At 39.2% G+C, this 19,122-nt stretch overlaps 1 protein-coding gene and 1 non-coding gene across 4 annotated transcripts in view; one reads left to right on the forward strand and one right to left on the reverse strand.

Annotated features, from left to right (window-relative positions):
* Positions 1-6,929: 6,929 nt before the first annotated feature.
* trnas-uga (transfer RNA serine (anticodon UGA)) lies at positions 6,930-7,011 on the forward strand. Its single transcript has one exon. It is a non-coding gene; the product is annotated as a tRNA-Ser (tRNA).
* A 4,134-nt stretch (positions 7,012-11,145) lies between these two features.
* Positions 11,146-19,122, reverse strand: part of acox3 (acyl-CoA oxidase 3, pristanoyl) — a 35,476-nt gene continuing 27,499 nt past the window's right edge. For all 3 annotated transcript variants that reach the window (XM_030076585.1, XM_030076584.1, XM_030076586.1), the window contains exon 19: positions 11,146-13,215. In XM_030076585.1, the coding sequence (XP_029932445.1) occupies positions 13,096-13,215 (120 nt within the window). In that variant the 3' untranslated portion in view covers positions 11,146-13,095. The remainder of the gene's footprint in view (positions 13,216-19,122) is intronic.

Here is a 19,122-nt window from a genome sequence, read left to right on the forward strand (position 1 = left end):
TATCCCTCTCTGCTAATTCTACTGGGTCTCTGTGTCTGTCGCTTACCCGCTTCACTGTCTAGCTTATGCATTTTTTTTTTTTTTTTAAATCCTGTTGTGGCCGTGGCTGCTCTGATTGTGGCTGGAAAAATCCAGGACAAAATCCCTGGGCGAGTTTACCACTGCAGACAAGCAAGCCGAACACGAGAAACACAGCCGTGTAAAAAATGTTGCAGCAGTTCAAATATGTCGCATCTCCACTGGAAAAAAAGAGGAGTAAAACAGCCATTACTGTTTCATATTTAAGGGACTGTCTGCCTAATCTTCACAGGTCTTTAGTGTGTGTGTGTGTGCGTGTGTGAGAGAGAGAGAGAGAGAGAGAATGAGATAGAGAGAGACCTGCACTGTGTACTGTACCGAGTTACAAGTCACACAGTCGTTTCATCTGGAATTTGAAAAGCGTTTGACAATACAATTAGCTGCTGAGTCTCTCCAGAACTGTGGTCAGCACATAGGGTAGCACCGAACCAGGAGCCCTAGTTCAGACAAGGTGATGCAATGTGTTGGTCATGATATTGTGTTTTTTTTTTTTTTTTTACAATTTCTGAACAAATTTTTATCATAATTTTCTTGTAGCTTAAGTTAATTATTATTATTATTATTATTATTATTATTAATAATAATAATAATAATAATTAACTTAAGCTACAAGAAAATTATTATTAAATATCAATTATTATTATTATTATTATTATTATTATTATCATTAATAATAATAATAATAATAATAATAATAATAATAATCTTTTTTCAGGTATTTCTTTCCACCGTTCTTATTCTATTACAGAATTTGTTTCAACATAACTGAATGGTCCACAAATCAAAGCTTCTCAGGATATTAGATTTCCTTTGGACTGAAGTGTTTGTTGAAACAAAGTGTGTCCATGTCTCTTTCATCCTCTCAGGTTTATTTTACAGGAACCTGTCTCACCATGTCACCACATTTTAATTTCAGCTCAGGATGTGATTCCTACCCACAGGCAGAATTTGCATTTGTACTGTTGAACATAAACAAAAAAAAAAAAAAAAAAAAAAAAAAAAAATGCATTGAGTAAAACACTTTCAAAACGTGCCAACAAGGGATACACCAGGCATGCTCGCCCTCCCCATCAGTCTGGAGGAGTTTGGCCTCAGATGGAAATGGCACTGAACTTTTCAGGCCTCTACTACCAAATCAAAAATCATGGAAGGAAGGCAAAAAGCAACCTATTTTTACCAGTTACTGACTATGGTGGTTGAATGGGTGTGTGTTCACATGCAAATAGCTGAAACTTCTGAAATGACACTATATACAGTTTTTTTCAATTGCTTTACCTCCTCTGTCAACTCAGAAACCATGGTGTCAAAACAGTTAATCCATAGGCCTAATGAGAGGCCCTCTTCCCAAAATAACACATTTTGTTTGCAAAAGGCTCTTACCATGGAAAAACATTTCAAACATGCAGCAAAAGCATATTTTGTCACCACCCAATACAACTAATTCAGCCACTCACTCACTTCATACTCAACACCAAAATGCAACATACTCTTTTCAGTCCGAGCAGGTTCAGCCTTACTTTTTCCTGTGTGGATTGCAGTCATATATATATATATATTATTATTATTTTTTTTTTTTTTGACAATTTACATAGTTACATATTACCAAAAGCCAATATTTCCCTCAAATAACTCAACTTCCCAAATGAGTAGATTCCTTCAATCAGCTATACTGTACTGTAACAAGTTGACAGCAGAATACAAAATACAGCTGTCAGTTTGAACCAGGTTCTCCTGTGTGCTACACATTCAAATGTGAACTTACAGTAAAGAATTGCATCCAAACTCAGAAAGACTTTGAAGTGAAATTTTACTGTATTGATGGCAAAAACTGAAATACTGTAATTCACATACAGTATTACACAGAAAAACTCAAAGGAGTTGAAAAAAAAAATACAGAATACAATTTATAGGCCCCTTTTTTGTAGGTGCATCCTGATTGACTGGTGAATGGTGATTGGTGGAAAGGGTAGTGATGCAGGTGCACTAGTGATTTCACAGTGATGCAGGTCATTTCTATCAGCTGTGAGCAGATGTTTTGCTTTTGACTACCACAGTGAAGTCAATGGAGTCAGGGCCATGGAAATGACACATGTGAGAAGTGTTGTGCACAAGAGCGTGAAAAATGTGTGAATCCAATGAAAAGGTATGAACACATTTGCAAAAGAAAACTTCTGCTGTGGTTTGGAGGTGAAGATGACGACAAAGTGGATCCCAGTTTCATTAGACTGAAAAAAAGCAATTGAAAAAAACTGTAATATGATAGGAATCACACTGTTGACTTTGGCTCTTGAAGCTACAACTAATCACAAAGTATTTCACAACGTACCGTGAGTTATTATGTGTTCATGCTTTTAGTCTCATCTTTTATGAGTCACTTGGAAAACTGTCAGAAAACTAGACTTGAATTGAAAGGACAAAAATCCAAACATAAGATAAAAACGGCTCCAACGAAAACTTTGAATCTACCCGTTATATGTCCACATGTGTTAGAACCAGGGATCAGAAGGAGCATTTGTGGGTCAGATGTGCGATTCAGCATCTTGAAATCAGTGATGAAAACTGTCCTGCAGGAATTTGCTCGTGCTCTCTTCCTGTTCTGGCAACTCAAGTGTGTCTTCTTTCGTAATCCCTTCACATTTTTCCCCATGCCATCCACTTTCCCATCCTCTTCCTCTTCTCATTTCAACTTGCCTCTCATTCCTTCCTCCAGCTGTTTGTCTTTTCTGCCGAGAACCGTCTCGATCTTGTCAGCTGCACTTTCCATCCTATGTGCCATTTAGCATTTCCATTTAAACAGAGGAGGATTAATGCTTTCAGTGGTGACGTTTCTGGGTCTTTAAACTCATCTGCTTGACAAATGAGTTCGGCTGCTTCAGTGACCTGCTAATGCGAAACAGAAAAATGCATTCACCACCGGCAGAAGCGAAGTAATGTGCTCATGTACTGATTTACAGCTCATGTAAATCTTGTAAATGTAAAGCTTGCGCTCTCACGATGAGTGATGTAAGCCAAAAGTGCCACAGTAGAAAAACGTTTCATTCTTTGGCAATCTTCAGAAGCGACAGACATCAAAGGTAAGGGCTTTTGAATAGGAAAGTAAGCAGGTCTGATTTGGAAAAAATGGAAAAAATGTCCAATGAGAAACTATGTTGGACCACATAGGGTTTCAGATAAACTTCTCCAGAGCTTGAGATTGATTGTATTTCAACAGCTGAATGTTTTATTATTTATAACTTCCGATTCAACAAGATGCTGGAAACATTCCTCAGAGATTTGGATCCATATTGACACGATAGCATCACACAGTAGCTGCAGATTTGTTGGCTGCAAATCCATGATGCCAGCCTCCCGTTCCACCACATCCCAAAGCTGCTCTGGTGGTCTGAGACCTGGTGACTGTGCAGACCATGTGAGTCCAGTGACCTCACTGTCATGTTCAAGAGACCAGTTTGAGATGATCTGGGCTTTGTGACGTGGTGCGTCATCGTGCTGGAAGTAGCCAGCAGAAGATGGTGCGCTGTGGTCCTAAAGGGGCTGACATGGTCAGCAGCAATACTCAGGTAAACTGTGGTGTTTAAATGATGCTCAACTGGTACTAAGGAAATCTCCCCCACACCATCACACCAGCAGCAGCCTGAACCGCTGATACAAGGCAGGATGGATCCATATTGTCATGTTGTTTAGACCAAATTCTGACCTGAGCATTGGAATGGTTACCTGAATTCACTGGCTGGTTAGCAAACAATGACGTGGGTGAGGTTGGAGAGTGAGACACTGATGTGCAAGCATTGCAATGGAAAAAATGTTCTGATGAAAAGCTATCCAAATGCTTGTGTAAAAGTCATTATTGGGACAGAACAACCAGTAATAGAATAATAATTAAAGTAAACAAATGAATGGTGAAAGAAAGACTACTTAATATACTGACTGCAGATAAGAGGATCTTAGCTGTGTTGTTTGGCTAGTTCTTTGACATAATCCAATATTGCCAAAAGAGGAAACTATGACACTGGAAAAACACTAGAAACATGTGGTGTGTGTGTGTGTGTGTGTGTGTGTGTGTGTGTGTGTGTGTGTGTGTGTGTTGTAGCTTGTTTTCCTGTGGCTGTGGCCTGATAAACAGATCAAGGCAGCTAATTGATATAAGGCCACTGAACAGGAAATTCTGTGGGCGATCTCACATCTTGACACCAGGGAGTGAAAACAAAGGTTGGACTAGAGATTCAACAACATGAGACTCTTAACCACCAGGGCAAGACATGACAAGGTCTGTGGCTTTGACCAAATACCAATTTGTGTGTGTGGCTTCATTCACAGAGATGAAAGTGCTGTGTGGTAAAAAAAAAAAAAAACAAGCCATTTCTCATGATTGTAGAACGAGGTCAAACAGAATTGACTGGGTTTTGCCTTAAATGCTAACAGATAAAATCAACTGAGTTGCAAGTAAACAGTGTATGTAAGGAATTCGAGCACAGGCCCAAGTGGAGATGAGAGATGACCACAGTTCATGACCTGATTGCTTGGAGATGGGGCAAAAATCTTGGAACTTGTTTGATTTGATTCAAATCGATAAACCAGATGTTTAAATGCATGAAAGGATGCTGCAGTAAAATCAAAGAGACTCTCACCATATAAGCATGTAACTAATATAAGCAGCTAACCCTAACCCTAACCCTGCAGTTGCAATAGCGGTCAAAAACCTCCAAGCAAAAGCATCGAGTTAACAAATAGTTTCAAGGACAGATGAAAGTAGTGTGCTTCCACTAATAAAAGACCCTTTCTCTCTGTAGCTCTGTAGTGTCTGCTTGTAGAGATGACACGAGTGGAAACACAAGTGATGAATGAGTGGAAAAGAAGGGGGGTTGGTGGAGGAAGCAGGAGGATGGAAAGACAGAGAAGCCTGTAGTGTGGAATGAAGACCAGGAGAGAATCAGAATCAGAAAGTGATGAGCAGAGCTCCATGCAGGAGGGTAGGAGGTGTAGGGAGGACGGGAAGAGTGATTTAAGATGACTAGCTGAGCAGTGATGTGGCCTGCGGTAGAATGTTACCCAGCACTGGTAGCTCGGAGACATGAGCTTTAGCCCTGATTATTTGAAATGATGCTATTCACCATTCATAACCATGTGGGTTTGGGCTGTTTAAAAAGATGCACGACTGCATAAACAAAAAATGCATTAATGTCCATTAACTTTGTCTAAACAGCTGTTGAGGAAAAATTCCAGTGTTACTGCTTACGGTTTACACCACAAGTCTGATATTTACCCCAGTAGCTCACATCTTATTGACACTGTGTTATTGAAATCCTGAGTGGTTGCATCCCTCTATTCTAAATGAGCACATCCTATTGAACTGTTTGAGGAAGAAGCTGAGGTAGAACTCCAGTAGCTCTCTCACTGAATTCTTTAAAGAATTCATAAAAACAATTTTACTGGTGTTTATAATTTCTGGAGAGTCTGTTTCTTGTTCTTAGCGCCCATGTGGCCATACCATGTCCACATGTTAAAAGTTGAAACACTTTCAACAAGATTTCTGGAAACAGTGTAAAATTCCCTTCCTTATATCGTATGAATCCAGTTTCCTGATTAGATACAAGCACTTCATCGCTTCTTCTTCTTTTTTTTTTTTTTTTTGATGTTTTCTGTGTTAGCTGTAAATTTACAGTGCCATCAAAAAAGATTCCCAAGTATTTAAACTCCTCTACTGCTTCAAAAGGCTGATCATTAATCAGATCAGGCAGAGAATAACTGCAGGCATTGTGGTGACTCATAATAAACAGCTCCTTAGTCTTACTTTCCTTAATAAAGAGGGCCACTGTCTTCACACTACTTAGTGAGCTCACCAGTATTGTGGAAATATGTACACAGAGCAACTGTGTCCCCTGTCTGCGTAAGACCGTATAACACCATGTCATCAGCATATTTATGCAGTTTGGGGCAAGCACACCTATTGAAACAGATTTTAAGTGATTGTTCACTTGCTGTTATATGCGACAGTAGTGGTGCTGCCTTCCTCTTGTGATACTGAGTGCTCAATACTGGCTGGATTAGGGTTGGGTGGTATCCAAATTTTATTGCATTAGAGCATTCTCAAATTATACCAGGGTGATCCCTCAGGGTGTTAAGATTCAAACGTCTACATGTTCCATGAACAATGTGTCATAACAGCAAACGGTACATTACCTTCCTGTTTCTCTCTCTGTCCCTGTCAAGTGAACAGTTGTCCTGGTGTGGAACTACACAGGGGATCAGCAGCTAGTGTCACTGCAGGAAGTAGCCTGCTGGCTTGGCTAGACATTTACTAGAACCAAATTGTACTCTTTGATTAACTTAGGAATCTCGAAGCTCATTACAAGGGGTATTTCTGTTGTCATACTGGTTTGTTTTCTCCAGTTAACACCACTCACTGGTGCTTTTTGTTGCAGCAGCTGCACTGGTGCCAGCTCAACTGGATGACACACCAGTCCTTCCAGTGGTTAGCAGGTGGTTGATTTAGATACAGGCTCGTAAAATTTGTAAAGTAGTGTTGGAGTTTGCTGTTGTTTATTCACTTCAATGAACACATGTTGGCATGTTGGAGGACAAAAATAACAACTTTCTCTAGAGTTCCAAAGTGTAGATGTATGTCCCACATACAGTAACAGCTGGGCATAAGTGAAATATAATCATATTTTTCAAAATGGATGAAATATCCCTTTAATGTCAGGCAGTTATCGTTGGCTTTCATGTTTATTAATATGTGAAATAGGGAAAGGAGAACACAAACATTCATTAATAACAATTAATTTACTACATTTACAGGCAAAAGAAGACAGACAGACACACACACACACACATACACATACACACAGGGAGCTGCGATGGCCGAGTGGTTAAGGCGTTGGACTTGAAATCCAATGGGATCTTCCCGCGCAGGTTCGAACCCTGCTCGCAGCGGCATCTGGGAGTTCTTTACCCTATTTACCCCTCACAGATCAATGACATACAGTATCTCTGATTCTGACCCCTGTGTGAGGGTAAATTTACCTGAGAAGTGAGGACTGGACCTTCCAAGCAAAGAAATACTCTGTTTATACAGCAGGTAGGGCCTTGACCTTTGTCCCATTGGTACAAAAGCATTTCTAACAGACCTGCACATGAGATATATGTGCACACATGCTCCAACATTGTGGCCTACTTCTGGACATCTATCATACAACATATTGTAAACACATGTTGCAGCAATGTTATGGCTTTGGGAGACGTTAACTACCTGGCTATGAAGTGTGTTTTCATTGGTTTTCATTGGTTTCACTGGCTGGCGAGTAGCGAGCCAGTGTTAGCTGTTGTTAGATCGGGCGTTACCATTCAATAAAAATGAATTGACTTGAATTCAAAACTTATCAGGGAAACCAACAGCTGATGCCACCGCTGTCAAGGCAATTTTTTTTTTTTTTTTTTTTTTTTTTTAAATTTGTTCTTGTAATGATGCAGGCTGACATTATACAGTGTGGGGACACTGGAAACTGCTCCTATGATTTTAGTCATCCATTGTTAACGTATTGGAACTGTGTACTGGAGTGTACAGCATTTCCACTGAGAAGATAAAAAAACGCATGAAACGTGTGAATTTGAACGGCTTTTCCTGGGAGCTTATTCTGTATTGTCACCCTGCTTACAAATTTGAAAATCACTGCAGCTGCCCATTCTCATAGACGAATAACACACCTCTGGCAACTAGTAGCTGGAGTTGGTAAAGTGAGTTTTCCACAGTGTGAGTGAGGAACACTTGTTGCCAGGCAGATTAGAAATACACATCTGCTTTTTTTTTTTTTAGATAGGGGGAGACAAAACTGTGGGTTCTCACACATAAAATTAGGGCCCAATTCATAGCCTAAGTAGCCAAATTAACCAAATAATCATTAGTACTGCATACTACAACAATAGTATAGTCTCTTCACAATAAAATATTTTAATATCGTTTCAAAATTAAATGGAGGATAAAATTAACTTGCTTAGAAAAAGTTTAAATCAATATTTTCATTTTTCACTATTATTAATTATTATTATTATCGTCCCATTACTGACTTTCACAGAGCTGAGCAATTTGAGCAGTGTTCAAGATGGATTATGCGCTCATACACAAGAATATCTACAAATTGATGCTTGTAAACATCGATCAGACTTCTGCACAAGAACACAGATACACCTCTGAACTAAACTTTAGCAAAACATCAATATCACAAATGACCCATAAACCGCAGATGTCAGCCCCAGTGACCACAGCTGTGTTTATTTGAGTCTGTTCAAACCTCTCAGCTGTGAATATTAGCTGCTTCTCTTTGTCTCTTGTGATAGTGGACTTTGACAGTCAGTTGGACAAAATAGACCTGAATCAGAAGAAATCACCCTGGACTGGAAATTGTTTTCGTTGCTTCTAAAATTTTCTGGCAAACATTTGTCCGATTAATAGATGATGAAATAAAATGTTACTTGAAATATTAAATGTCTTACTGCTATGTTTTGAAACACTACCAAAACAGTACTGCACAATCCAAACATCAAAAAGCATTAAAACGCAACTACTTGCTAAACCACACAAAACTAAGTGAAACCCAGCATTATACTGCATAATAGAGATCTTCAAAAAGCCTTGAGGCAGACCTTCGCTTTGAAGTGACAGTGTGTTGTACACAAAGTTCTCTACATCCTTCCAGGATCTTTGACCCAAGGCTTTCTCTTCAGCTATAGTCGACTGTACTGACACAAAAAAAGTCAATGGCCTTTTCCTTGGAAGTTACTCCAGTGGCAGCTCCTAGCAAATCAAGTACAAAAATGCTTGACTACATTCCAAAAATCCCGTTTATGCACTGACAATAAAACACAGTAGGGCAAAACTAGATCTGTTAAATACCACAGACAGAAAGACCAAGTGTGAGGAGGTTCTTCCCCGTTTAGGTACCAGTGCCTTGTTCCACTGGAAACAGAAGCTCACCTACCTTGGTCATTTGAAATGTTTTGTCCATCTGTCGGTAAAAGTCACGGTGAACTCTGATGTCATGTCCCATGAATTATTGCACTTGTTCCAGCTCTTCTCTATGAACATGCAGACATTGGCAGAGTGTGGCAACCTGTTTTCTTAATTTGGTTGACCTCAGCAGTTGAGGCTTTCCTCTGCAGATCTTCGCAGAGAGTCACACCCACACGTTTGTCACCATACCAAGTCAATGGATTCATTGATTCTCTCTATCAAGGAACCAGGTACCTTCCAATCTTTTATGCGAGTTAGTAGCTTGCTCAGCTCTGGGTTTGACAAATGTCCTTGTTTATGGGATTTGGGCTTGCTTTCCTGCAGGCTTCAAGAGTCAAGTGTGATGCTTCCCCTTTTCATTGCTTGTTAAAGACAATCACTTGTGCCAGAGCTGTCTGGTTTAATGTCTTGTACGCCTTTACACTCAGGTCCCCCCATGCTTTATCCCCTAACACCCTGAGATAATTCCTCAGAGCCGTGACATGTTTGGTAAGGGGTTGTCATCCTGTTTGTTCCATCTCTTTTCTTGTATAGTTTGGTGACCACTGACAGAGACATTGCTCTTCAAGCTTTTTTTTTCCAAAACGTCAAAGAATTTTTTTTTGCCTTCCTCTCTCCAAGGTCATCAGCATCTGTGTCTGACCAATCAGGACCTCCACTGTTCCTTTAAGACAGAGTCCAATTTTGACTGCTGTTGAAGGTTTTCCATATTCATTTTTGTCTGGACTAAATTCTGCAAGTGGAAATTTTGATGATGCATATGAATGTTCCAGACCGCTCGCAGTCTTGTCCAGATCTTTAGCAGCTGACCAAGCTCTCTCATTCTTTGTGCAATGTACCTGTGCCGAGACTTCACACTTTGTACTGTTCCTCTTGTCTTTTTTATGTCTTCCGTCACACATGTTTTACTTATGCATGAGGATCCATGTCTCCACAAATCCTTTTTAGCAAACATTCGAAAACAAAATGAGCAAGGCAAATTATCCTTAACAGAAGCTTTATCACAAGGCTGCTTCCACGTCAGTAGTTTGCTTCTGCCTTTTTCCAGGACATTGGTGTTATGCTTGAGGTTGCCTTATTTCACAGTTGTCCCAAAAGAACTTTTCTTTATTTTGATCCTGAAGGAAAGATGAAGGTATTTGCTACATCACTGACCCCGATATGCTTTCTCTGCAAATGCCTCTCCGTCTTTGTTTGATTGGTCACAGTAGAGGCAATAATGCTTGCTGTCCCAAGCTCTTTTGTTGTCTTTTTTTTTTTTTTAAGTTTTTATGGTCAAAGATACAATAATTTCATCTTGTTTTGTTCTTTTTTGTTCATTATTATGTCTGTTCACTTACGTTTTTGTGTTCTTTTGTTTGTGTCTACATCTTTGAAATCATTTTCACTTGAAAATTTCACAGCTTTGCCTGGGCTTTTCAAATCTTCCTTATCACTGGACAATGATGCATTCTGAGATGCCCCCATGTCCTCGCCACAGGCACAGTGTCGTTCTTTGGGAAACACTGATGCATCGATATTCATGAGCTGCTTTGCTTTGACCATTTATGGCTGAATATGGACATGCAGGGAAAGTTTCCAGGTAGAATTTGTAATTGCCTGCAGGTGTGCATGTTTTTATAAATTTGATATTTTGGTGCACACCATTTTTGGCTTTTGTGTTTATGTACTCTTTTAGTATGGATCCTACGCACTGTTTTATAAATGAGGCACTAACAGAGAGCACAAAACCAGGCTCAGTGGTTCTAACTTCCATTCTCTGAAGCTGCTTGCTGTCCAACAAACCATGGTTACCTCTATACCCATGACTATTTATAGCAGACAACTTTAAACAGTGTTTCAGTATTCAGAGGAAAAATGTATCTTTGGTGTGTCTGTAATGCACAGTATAAAATGATGATTATTTAACAATCAAATGCTACCAAGAAATGGTACCATGAGCAGTCAAACTATTGTGTCATTTTAACTATTGTGTCATGCAATCAGTCTACACTGGAGTGCAACACATAAAGATCAATAGCTCATTTTAAAACAATAATTTCACATCACCATTAGATTTATTAGTGTTATTATAAAACAATTATTTTATTTGTATTTCACAAGTTTTATCAAGACACAGCAGTTTATTACAAGAATTGTGAGATTGTATCAGTCTTTCCACATATGTACACTAGGGCCGCCCCCAACCAAACATTTACCTAGTCCACTAGTAACTGTTAGCTCAAGTCACTAGTCGCTCATGTGATATCAATTTAATTCCTTAAATATAGGTATATTTTTGAGGGCACCAAAGAATGGTCTGAGTTCCGGGGCTGTGAAAGGATGTTGTAAGAAACATTTTTAACACTGTGCTACATTACACAGAAATACACATCCGTAATAATGAGCCATTAAATTTTTAATTTTACAAGTGCATGCATGAAGCGAGCCACCCTGTTAAAGACAGCGACGAAAGCAGTAATGTCTCTGAATGTGTCAGAACAACCAGCATGGAGACTGAGGATTTATTTACCAAGGCTACCCAGAGCAGCCGTGCAAGGTGGCTACGTTGGGCTACTTAAACGTTTTAAGTCATGTTTTAGGTTGACGAATGATATGCAAATCTTTGCATGCAGAGTGTATGTCACCTTCTTGGAGATAGATATGTAAAGTGCGTTCATTTGTTTTATTGCAGTAATTTTTAATGGGGTGGTTGGAGTTCAGTGACAAACAAAACATTTTTGACAATCAGATTACCTATATTTGGGAGTATATCTTACATTTGCCATTGTCCATTTGGGAAACCTGCTGGGAAACGTGGCTACCGCATTCCGAGGTACGTAACGTAAACGATGAATGAAATCTGACATTTAGAATACTTTGGGGCGGACAGGTTTCCCAAATGGATAATTGAAACTGGCAGCAATGGTCTCAAATATCAACCCAAATGTCAAAAATGTCCATGAATGAACCATTGTAAATGATAAAAAAAAAAAAAAAAAAAATTGGTCCCCTTCTCCCACCAGAGTGGTGCCATCTGGTGGCTGATCAGGCATAGCATCACTAACAGGAACAGTGTTGCAAAATTTTGAGAAAAAGTGACTCTGGGATGGCGGGACAAAGTTTTGCACTGCAGATTAGTTTTGTCAACTATTAGGGGACGGCCACAATGTACATACTGTAATCTATAATACAACTACATATTTAATTAAATGCTGTATCACAGTTATGATACATAAATCCAAATATTGTATCACAGATATGACACATTAACCAACAGTGAAATCCTTCATCAAAACTATGACATCCATCAAGCTCCAGATCTTTGTTAAATTATTTGATTTCTTTTTTGTTGCAGCAAAGATCATTTGTGTTAGCATGGAAAATTTCCCAGGTTCGTGGGTCAGCCCCTTTGAAAATTCCTGAATATTTTCCTCCAAAGGCACTGATTTGTGAAACAGAAGTAAGGCACGGCCCTACTATTACTGATTGCACTGTACTGTAAAAACTGTTTGCTTCAGTAAAATAGCATTATTTTGTTTCAAAGGAGAAAAAGTGAGAGGGTGAGGATTAAAATGTGACAACAGAATTCATACTTAATTTCAAGCAGTTATCTATGAACACTGACATCTCTCAGCCAAGGCAATAATTACAGGTAGGAGCTGTCTCTTGGACACTTTTAGGTAAGTGTGTGCCTTCTCTTCTGAGCATATAGAAGGTTTGTGTCAGCTTCACCTTTAGGCAATTTGCACCAAAAAATTACTACATTATAATTGAAATCCCCAGGAGCTGGTCACATCAAACAGAAGTGTTGAAGTAGCCTCTTTAAGGAGAGGGTACAGAAAGTGCTACTTGTGATTTTTGGCTTTTCCTGTTGTACATTTACAATGTTCATGATTAATCCACCCGTTACAGGCACAAGAGTAAATCTATGTTTTATTATATTACAAGTTTTTAGTTTGTTTATGATTTACGTGTCAGTAATAGAGACACTGTGTTGTGTTGCGGGTATCCAGAGTTTGTCCAGGCTTCTAGAGTTTGGCTCGCAGGGATCCGACCACAGGCTTGTCTGCACAGAACTCCTTCCACCAAGACGGACGTTCCAGCACTTTACTGCCCTGCATCACCGTCGCCCACAGGTTCTTGTACAGCTACATAAGAGAGGGACATGAAGAGAAGGGATGAGTATGCATGTGCAGACAGCATGCATCTCCTCTCAAAGTCAATGAGAAAATCCTCCTTTATACAATCAGGTAGATTGCCATGGAATTTGGTAAGGACATTCATGCTCCCCAGGCTCAGAGGATGAACCCTGTCAGTTTTGGTGACTTAATGATCCTCTAGCACCAGCCTCAGGCCAAAATGTCAACTTTGTACAGCAGATATCGGCAAACATAACTAGTGGATGCCATGATATTCGTTGAGTCCATCCCTTATGAACATCCCTTATCAACAACAACGCTCCATTCAAAGGAAGGATCCAAACAATAAAAAGAGTTAGGTCAGTCCTGTTTTGTTTGTTGTAATCTTGTGAGCCTGTAAGGTCCTTCCACAGTGATTTTGGGCTCTAAATAAACCTAAACTTGAACCATGTATACAGAGATACTGTTGAATTAACAGACAGTTACAAGGGCTGTTGGCAGAACAATGGTGTTTACAGATTATTCAGACACCTTTCTTTCCCTGATGATTTATTAGATCAGAGATACACTGAATTTTTACTGAAATGTATCATTTGCAGGCCATTTGTTTACTTCAGCTACAGTAGAGTGCTTCTATAATGTAGCAGTGACCTTATATTAGTTGGCTATAGTTTTGTTAGTGAATTTGATGTTTCAAAAGAAGTGATAACACATTCTTTCAAAGGACTCCCAACAGTGATTACTACAACAGACAGACTGTACTCATATTCCTGTCAGCTGAGGCCTGGGGAACATGAGGTGGACCTCAGCATGATAACAGTATGAACTCTGTGACTTAATGACGGCACAGCAATATGCCTTTACGTGAAACAATTTTGCTGCAATGTTGGCAGCAGTGCTTTTCAGCTATGTTTTGTTTTATTTTAATAGTTTGTTTTTCTGGAGAGAAAAATATAAATCTTAGTAAAGTGTTTATCATATTTCCTACTTTTACAGTGTATTTAATATTTTAATACTTTTAAGTTCATATAACCCCACAAATTTTATAGTCAGTTATGTTTAAATTACTTTTTTTATTTTTATTGCCTCTTCAGATTATATAGTTTCCTTTTTCCTGCCAAATCATACGGTTTTTGACACTGCCATGACCTGATTTCCCTACGATGATACATAGTTTCATGTTATCTGAAATCAGCTGCTCTGTACCTGTCCATGCTTTCATGATTGGCTATTTGTTAGAAACCCTGCCTCTTTCATGTGAACATGCTCACAGAAGGACTGGAAAATTCTAGCTTCATGGAACCAGCTGATGCCAACTTTTGTGAGGCTGGTTAGCCAGGATGGGCATCGTTTGGTTTTGAGATGCCCACTTCAATTTGTTAAGATAGCCTGACTATGTTGAAGTGACTTTATATTAGATAAATACAAAGATGAATAAAATCTGATATCAGCCAGTCAGTGTGGTCCACCACTAACATGGAGGATCTCCCCGACCACAATGATAAAGACCAATTTTCTTCAGGAATGTTGGTCCTATATGTACTTCTGCCTACCAGGCCTACCAACCTAAACACACACCACAAGGACACAAGTTTTCTTTTTTAGTCACTCTTCACACACGGCTGGCCTTCTAAGCAGCACTTTTTCCAGACTGAAGACAAACATCCCATCCAGATTTAGTGACCACAGCGAAGCATGCAGTCTGTTTGTGTGGTTACGGCTCACTTAATCTGGGTTAATGATGAATCTGGAGGGTGGATTTCACAGAGAGATGGTACTCTGAGATACTTCAGAGTGAGTGAATGAGTGAGTGAGAAAGGCTGACTCCACACTGTCAATTATGTCAGTGATGTTTCTGCTTTCCTAGATTTAATTTTACTGGAAGTGTGAATGAGAAAGCAATGACACATGAACAAGCCGTATTCAAAGCTGTGTTGAAATCGACACGTGCCTGTGCAGGGGAGACTAGCCCAGTGAGCCACCTGCAGGTAACTCTACAATATACACTGAGGCTTTGTTAGGAAAGACAAAATCATACTAATATACAGACAATGGCTGGCAGACAGTGCATACCACAGACTGACACATGGGCTAGAGACTTAACTCCTGTATGTGTACACACACACACACACACACACACCAAGAGAGAGACCCATTTCTAATATAGTCTGTGGTTATGTGTCAGAGAAGATGGGTGTACTGCACAGTGGTGAGACAAAAAAGTAAATACAGGAAGCAAGGCAAGATTTATATGACAGCGTAAGACATGATGTACTTGTAACGCTGTGGGTTCAAATCTTTCTCAATGCCTTGGTCACACTTAAGCTTTATTTATTCATTAAAAGTCAACCAAACACCATTATCTTGCATAAGGACACCTCAACGGCAGCTAATGGACAGGACGGTGTGACTCATTCACTCTGTCTAGTGACATTTTCCCAACCAGGCAGACCATTTGAAGTAACAGCAGTGTTCATTTCACTGACTACAACCATGACAAGAGGGATTCATCAACAGTTTTTCCAAGGATGAAAATGAGACAAAAACTAAACAAAAATGAAACTGTTGACAAAAACTATGACATAATATCCTGACATCTTCATCATTAAAAAATGAAACAAATATGTCAGAAATAGACACATGAAAACTACTGACGTCAGTTTAGAGAGAATCCCGTCATTAGTTTACAAACTACTGGATAATACAGATCGAATGGAAGGCACGCTACCTAAATGCCTGTGCATCTGTGTTTTTGAAGAACAGACATACGGACAAACTTTACGTTTTGATATTTAGTACAGTATAATAAAATCTAAGTTAGAAAAAAAATACAGTTTTCATCAAATAAAACCACTGTAATTTTTGTTGACTTAAACTAGATTTAACAAAATAAGATTGACTAAAGTGTGACTAAAACTCAAACTCAATCAAAACTGCTTGTCAGAATGATCACTGACTAACAGCCTTCTGGTCACAAGCCCATTTCTCTAATCTCTCAGCCCCAGTCATGTTGGACCATATTTTTAACTACTACCCACAATACTGTCAGGCATAAATCAGTGGTTTGTATGCAAGCTGATTCATGCTGGAACCGGGAAAGACTGGAAGTCACTAGATCATTTTGTTTGTGGAAAACAAACACAGTGTCACAAGTAAGTGGATCATTTAGTTTCATTACTCTCTCACTGTGGAAACAAGGAACTTAGCTAGCAATGTCTGCTTTAGCCATTCTGACTTAGCTGTCTAACATGAACCTCAAACACTTTAGTTGTGTTTCATCTTCGTTTAATTTTTTTCATCCCTTAAAAAGCTATTTACACCCCCAAACACAATTTTTGTTGTCATTTTTCTCTAACCTAGACTAACGCCAGCTTAAAGTGCCCAATTTATAGATGTATACTACACAAATATTCCATATACCTCTCAGGGAAACAAAATATGAATAGCTTTGGAATATTACATATTAATGCAAGAACAAACATCTGAGCTGTGGTAAACTTATTTTTGTCAATCCAGCCATCTGGAGGATTTGTAAATTGGTGTTGACAACTGGTTTCCTCACAGCAGGCTACACTACAGTGAACTCAGGCTTATTCACAGCCGGAGAAAGATACTGAAGAGTTGCCATAACCACTCAATTCAGAATATCTGGCCCTAACTTTTTCTTGCCCGGAAAGCCAGCAGGGCTGGGACAATATCTTTCTCCAGATTCAACATTATCACGGCACTTGGGTGCTGATTCAATATGTATTTCGATTTTTAAGTATTGTGTTTCTACAACTACTATGACTCGATATTTTGATTTATTGTGATTTTTGTTTTTCCTTATTGTGGATGTAAAGTTTCATGAGGCTGACCTATTGTGACCTTATCTTAAAGGTCACAATAGGTCATTGCATACAGTGATGTCAAGTTTCAAAAAATGGTCTCACTACAATGAATGGGGGCTAACACCATCACACATGAATCAAATGTGGCTCATTGAATCCACAAGAGTCTCAGCTTTCCAGTCAAAGCCAACTCCAAGACTGTTTAGGCCTCAGTCTGCACAAATACACCATTTTACAACAGGCCACAAGAACACATTTGAACTGCAGTGTTTGTGGCCCAAACTGCATGGGATTAGCATGAGGTGGGCACGTCTGCAAAGGAGAGAGCCATGGCTGCCCAGAGAACCCATATTCATCCAGAGATCTGGAGGTCAGAGGTCAAGGGACCCCACTGAAAACAGTCATGCCAGTTTTTCCCTTGCCAAAATTTAGCAGAATTTTGGAGCAATGTTTAGTCGTCTTGCCGACAACCTAACATGACATGCTTGGTACCAATAGATTCCTTAGGTCGCCTAGATTGGGAGATGGAAAAAAAAACATCTCCCATTAACACTCCCTGGAGCAACAATCCGATTTCTCAATGAGGATCAACAAAGTTTAATCATGAACTGAGGCCTAAATCTGGCCTCATTTAATTGAACTGTGTCATAAAGACTGAATCTGTCCCCTCTACCTCACCACACCAATATATTAATATGGCCTGGCTCATGCTGCATATAAAGGGCTTGGCTGTTGGCTGAACTTAATCATGATCCTGGATATTTTTATTAGACATAGATAGCATGCACAGACACACATACCTTAGGGTGTTGGTTGTCCTGACCCTCAGTGTTAGACATTCCTCATGCATCTGGCTTGTGTTTAAATATTTTCATAGATTTGGTGTAATTAAAAACAGAATGGGTCAGAGGGAATATGGTCAAAAAAACGATAATGAAGCAGGCTATGAATACAGCTTTCTTGGGCAGAGCAAAAGAGTCACTCATATCTTTTACCAAGTCAATGTTAATTAAAGGCTAAATACTACCATGGTACTGTGTCCAGTTTCACACACACACACACACTCACACACACCAAGCATTCTACATCTTTTGGTGTAATTTTTTATCCCACTATAGATGGCAGCATCAGTTGGCCAGTCTGTTGGCTCTCCATTAACCAAACATATTTATTGGCCACTGTTGCTATTTTGCCATCCTTGTTTACAGAATTGCCATGTCATTTATGCACTTGGTTGTATTTGTTTTTACTGTAATTTAACCTTAGCTGTTTTTCCTGTGGTTTCTGATGATTTTACCTTCTGCTTGAACATCTGTGTCGCAACTTTTTGCATTCTCTGTGTTTCGCTTCATGTTGCCTGTTTATGCTTTTGCTAAATAGCTGCTGCTATTTGTCATCTGCCCTACATTAACTGCATCATCCCTTACTCAAAAAGGCAAACCACTGTGGTTAAAATGTCTGCTGAGAGCAGAGACAGGGGGCAAAGTCAGAAAGTCGGTAAAGTCCAACAAAGAGACCATGCCAAAGAGAAAGACCAGGACATCTGCAAGTTTCAGCAGACTAAACCTTTTAAAGAGAAACTCTTTTTTTGAGTTGTAAAATGCTGCTGAATAGTATGTAGTTACATAATACAACATTACTGGTCATACTGTAAACATTTGTGTACTTTTGTGACAGTGTCATATTAACCTCAGTGAACCCGGCTCAGTTTGCCCTCCAGTGGTTAAAATGAGCAGCTGTGTTCAGGGACAATTGCTCTATGATGCATCATGTGGTTGAAAAATAATAATCATAAAAAAGTTAAGGTACCCTTAGGTACATTCGAGACATGCCACACTGTTGCTCTTCTCACCAGACGGATTAACCACAAACCCTTCACTTCTCCACTCTTCACACCTTCGCTTTTTTCTTTTAAACCACACAGTAGGCATAGAGAACTTTTATGTTCAACGTTTAAATAAACTCTTTCGTTAAAGAGGCAAATCCTGACATTCATAAAAAGTATTATCAGAATACATGTTTACACAGTAGGACTACATGACTTCATTTCTTCCTAGAGAAAGAAAAATTTACAAGGCCTCTTTAA

The sequence above is a fragment of the Myripristis murdjan genome, chromosome 18 (genome assembly GCF_902150065.1).
Source record: "Myripristis murdjan chromosome 18, fMyrMur1.1, whole genome shotgun sequence".
NCBI classification, from domain to species: Eukaryota; Metazoa; Chordata; class Actinopteri; order Holocentriformes; family Holocentridae; genus Myripristis; species Myripristis murdjan.